Here is a 5,113-nt window from a genome sequence, read left to right as displayed (position 1 = left end):
CTATGGCCTGCTAGTCTTGATGAAAACAGGACTGTGACTTGACTTCTCTCTCTCTTTCCAGATCCATCTTTCTCTTATCTCTAGGCTTCATATTTTAGAGAATTCAGTTTACCAATTCACGGAATTATTTTATTCAAAAAGCTCTAGTTTAAATCTAAACACAAGAAAACCTCCTAAAACATATTACATGCTAATCTATAGTTCATGACCCACAGCTTCTTGTTTCTTGTTTCCTTTGTTGCAACTTTCCATTGGACTGTAAGCTCTATGATAGTATAGAGATGTTGATTATGTTTAGCAGTGTATACCCATAGTCTTGTACGTACCATATTGTCAAAAAGCTCTTTTGAAAGCAAGCAAGAAAGCAAAAATAAAAAAGAAAGAAGGACCACAAAAAGGGATGAATAAATAAAAGGATGAATGAAAGGCAGCTCCTTGCTATTGCAAGTGTGTCTGCCTCTGAGATTCTTCATTATCCTTGAAGCAAACAGGCACAGACCTGGGGCTAAGGAGCTCTCAGTGAACAGATGTAGTAACTTCAATTTGTATGGATCCTCTCTATTAATAATATTTCTCTGAAATGGGCATTCTTAAATAAGTGAATTCTGTCCAGATAATTGCAGCATTATTATATGCTATTGGGGTTATTAATAGTTACTATTTATAGATTGCTTCTTTGTGTTGACATTGTCTTAAATGCTTTGTATTATTACATTTAATCATAAAAATCCCTCCCACAAAATTAGCTCTATCCTTATTCTCCTTTTATTCTTAATGACACCATCCTGGATACCATAGTATGGAGGCGATGAAGCTGGTAGAATATGTAATCCTTGTGCTCCATGACTGTTTTTGCTGTTGGTGTGCACAGCTTTTGATTGTAAGGGTACTCAAGCACTAGAAAGTTGTGTAAGGATGATGCAGAAGCAACACAGGCTGTCATTCCTCCTTTTCCTTATAGGCTGGTGGGTTAGGTAGCACATGAAGCAATGCCATTCACTGCTCAGGTAAAGGGCAGAACAAAAGCAGAATCAGGTATTTCTGAAGTAGGAGAGCTGTGAGTAAGGCTTGGAAGAATAAATAAGGTTTGGAAATACCATGGACAGGCAAAAGAACATTTTATTTGAGAAAAGGCAAAAATATCTGTTTAACACTAGTCAGTATTTGGGTCCAGTATCTTTATCTCCTCTGGAGAGAATTGCTTCCAAAAGCAGAAGAAAAACTTTACGTTCATAGTAAAACTCGGTTACTCAAGACGCAATATCAGATCAAGAATTTTCCTTGCTCTCTCACTAATGTTTTGAGTTTCCAGCTCTGTGACACATAAGACATTTGGTTTTGTCTTCAAGTGAGTGGATGGTACTTTGAAAATATAAATACGATGAAAACAAACTTCACTGTGACAGAATTTATATTCCTGGGGCTCTCATCTCAGCCAAAGATACAGCTCATTCTTTTTATTATGTTCTTATTCTTCTATTTATTAACGGTGGCTGGGAATATTATCATCATCACGATTATCCAGCTAGAACCTCGTCTCCAAACCCCCATGTACTTCTTCCTCACCAATTTATCTTTTCTGGACATCTGCTACACATCCACCAATGTCCCACAAATGCTGTCCAACATGGTGGGGAAGAAGAAGAGCATCCCATTCTCTGGCTGTGCTACTCAGATGTACTTCTCCCTCTCCTTTGGAATGATTGAATGTGTTCTTCTGGGTGTCATGGCTTATGACAGATATGTAGCCATTTGCCATCCCCTTAATTATATTGTCATTATGGACCGAAGCACCTGTGTCCGACTGGCAACCATTTCTTGGTCCAGCAGCTTTCTGAGTTCCATGGTTATCAATGTCCTCACTTTGAGTCTGCCATACTGTGGGCCCAATATCCTCAATCACTTTTTCTGTGAGGTACCTTCTGTCCTGAGGTTGGCTTGCACTGACACCTCACTTACTGAGTTGGTCGTTTTTGTCTTCAGTATCATCACTGTTTTCATTCCTTTCCTCTTAATTGTTGTTTCCTATGTCAGAATTTTTCAGTCTGTCCTGAGGATACAGTCAGCCTCTGGGAGGCACAAGGCACTGTCCACATGTGCCTCCCATCTGACAGTGGTAGCCTTATTCTATGGAACGGGCATCTTCATGTACATGAGACCTCAATCAAAGTCCTCTCGGGCGGGGGGCAAGATCTTTGCAGTGTTTTATACTGTGATCACACCTATGCTCAACCCCTTGATCTACAGCCTAAGGAACCAAGATGTAAAAGAAGCTTTCAGGAGAGCTATTGCAAAACAGAGGACTTGAGAGCTGAAAATGGGACACTAAGTTTAACGGCTAATCTAAAATCATTGAGTTCTGACTATGAAGTGACAGAGTGAAAAATAGCTGGAATAAAAAACAGGTAAATCCTGATGTAAACTCAGTAGGACAAAAGTGTTTCTCCCAAGGACATACTGTAACTTTAAAGTGTCAAAACCAGCCCCTTTATTGAGGAACAGCTGTTTTCTCACTCACTGAGAAAACTTGGTTCTCTAATGTCATAGACTATCTGAAAGTAGTTGTTTGGAATTATATCAGTAAGGTGAAACATCTCATTCCCGCCTGGAGGACTTAAGTTACTTTGTCATAGAGAAGCAGTCTCAATTTCCAGCCTAGGTGCAGAGCTTTAGATAAGGGAACTTTGAGTGTAACATTCCACATCTATCTTAATTTTGTAGCTTCCAGTGAAACAGGACCCTATGTGGTTAGACCTGATGTTGACCCCTTGCAACGAACATATCCCTATACTGCTTCATTTGCAGTTCACCTAAACTCCACCTTCCCCCAATCCGAAGACAACTGTCTCCTTCTTTGTTTGGTGAGACACTCCACAGTCCTCTGGTGTGTGTTCTGCCTCTTTGCAATAGATCAATAAATATGATTTTATTTGGTTTCGGGTGGTGTTAGGTAATTGTATGGACAAGAGGAAAACAATGATCAGAAGCAGATGATTTAGTCACTGTTAATTAATTTATTGATTGATTCATTCACTAAATGTTATTGGATGACTATGTAATAAAAAATCAAAACAAAACCTGTTGCTGCAATGATTCCAACTCATGGTGACCCTATAGGACAAAGTAGAACTGCTCCATATGGTTTCCAAGGAGCACCTGGTGGATTCAAACTCCCAACATTTTGGTTAGACAGTAAAAACATTTTCTTTCCTCAAACATATACACTTACATACATATACATAGATACACATATACATGAAATATATTTATAATATACGTAAATACATATGCATAAAATATTTATGGACACCCTGGTGGCGTAGTGGTTAAGAGCTACAGCTGCCAACTAAAGATTGGCAATTAGAAAATATCAGGCTCTCCTCGGAAACCATATGGGGTAGTTCTATTCTCTCCTACAGTGTTGCTATGAGTCAGAATCGACTCCATAGCAATGGGTTTGTTTTTTGCTTTTTGCTTTTTTTGGCTTTAAAATATTTATAGTGTACATATAAATATACACACATATGTTGACAAGTTGTGATAACTACCATAAGGAAATAATCATCCAGGTGCAGTGACAGACAGTAATAGGTAGGGTGTCCTCGGTGAAGGCACATATATACACATGTAGACAGGTATACACATAGCTTACGTACATGTGTATGTGTGTGTGCATGGATAGACTGATTGCAAGTAAATTGCTTTATGTCACAAGTTTGTGAAAACAAGTGTTTTCTGTGATTTGGAACTTTTCAGTCAGTAGCATATAAAAGGAATTACTTGAATTAAGAGAGAATTAAGAGAATAGCCAAATGTAGCTTAGTATTAATATTCTTAGGGTGGAAGCTTAAGTAAGGTCTTTAAATAAGCTTACAACTTAAACAAGGTAGTGCTAAATAGTGCTAAAAGAGATACACAAAATATCTCTAAAATTGTTTCTCACATGCTGAAGTCACAATTTAGAGTTAACAAAAAAGGAATGTAATTCACCTTTCAGAGTTATCCAACCACTAAAATTCAACTATGTCTTTTACCTACAATAAAGGCCGTACACAATCAGGAAATGATGTAGCTCTGCTGAGACAGGTAAAGTAGCCATCACTGGTTTAAAATTGATTTAAAAAGTAAAAGGCAAAATCACTGACCAAATGAAAAAAAAAAACCCCATTGCTGTCGAGTCAATTCCGACTCATAATGACCCTACAGGACAGAGTAGAACTGCCCCATCCAGTTTCCAAGGAGCGCCTGGTGAATTCAAACTGCCGGTCTTTTGGTCAGCAGCCATAGCACTTAACCACTATGCCTCCAGGGTTCCCACTAACCAAATAGTCAAATTCATTACACAATAGTTTTTATTTTGTGTATTTGCCTTGATATACAAATTACTGGAAACATATTATACTTTCCTTAATATACTAGGAAACCCTGCTAGCATAGTGGTTAAGAGCTACGGCTGCTAACCGAAAGGTTGGGCAGTTCCAACCCCACAGACCCTCCTTGGAAACCATACGGTGCAGTTCTACTCTGTCCTACAGGGTCACGATGAGTTGGAATTGATTCGATGGCAGTGAGTTTTTTTTTGTTTTGTTTTTTAAATACACTAATTAGAGTTCAAAACATATACTTAGGACCAATTTTCTTCTGAGAAATATATTTAAAGCCACAGATAACATTTCAGATTCTCCCAAATATTCTCTAAGAAGGAAAAAAGAAAGCTTAGCTGGCTGAATATAATATTAAAATCGTGCTAAAAAAGGTACACAAAATGCTTGAAGATACATACAAGGCAAAGTTATTTTTTGGCTCAAGGAAATTACCAACTCACCTGTCACGATTGATGAGAAGGCGAACAGAGAGAGAAGGCCTTCCCTGGAGTTGATGCCCTGAATTTGGACTTTAAGCCTACTTTACTGTGAGGAAATAAATTTCTCTTTGTCAAAGCCATCCACTTGTGGTATTTCAGTTATAGCAGTACTAGATGACCAGGACACCATCCTACCTCTCAAATTTGAAAAATGGGTAAAATAATTAAAAGTGAATACAAAGTTATAAAACATGTAGAATAACTGTAAGTGAATTTTTTTTCTTTTTAAACAGCTTATTGTTTAGGCCA

The 5,113-nt window shown here is 37.9% G+C and overlaps 1 protein-coding gene across 1 annotated transcript; it reads left to right on the top strand.

Annotated features, from left to right (window-relative positions):
• Positions 1–989: 989 nt before the first annotated feature.
• Positions 990–2,521, top strand: LOC135232106 (olfactory receptor 2G3-like). Its single transcript, XM_064289405.1, has 2 exons — positions 990–1,035; positions 1,350–2,521. The coding sequence occupies exons 1-2, from the start codon at positions 990–992 to the stop codon at positions 2,306–2,308; spliced, it is 1,005 nt and encodes a 334-aa protein (XP_064145475.1). The 3' UTR covers positions 2,309–2,521.
• Positions 2,522–5,113: the final 2,592 nt, after the last annotated feature.

This window comes from Loxodonta africana, chromosome 7, assembly GCF_030014295.1.
Source record: "Loxodonta africana isolate mLoxAfr1 chromosome 7, mLoxAfr1.hap2, whole genome shotgun sequence".
NCBI lineage: Eukaryota > Metazoa > Chordata > Mammalia > Proboscidea > Elephantidae > Loxodonta > Loxodonta africana.
This window is presented reverse-complemented; position numbering and strand designations above follow the sequence as displayed.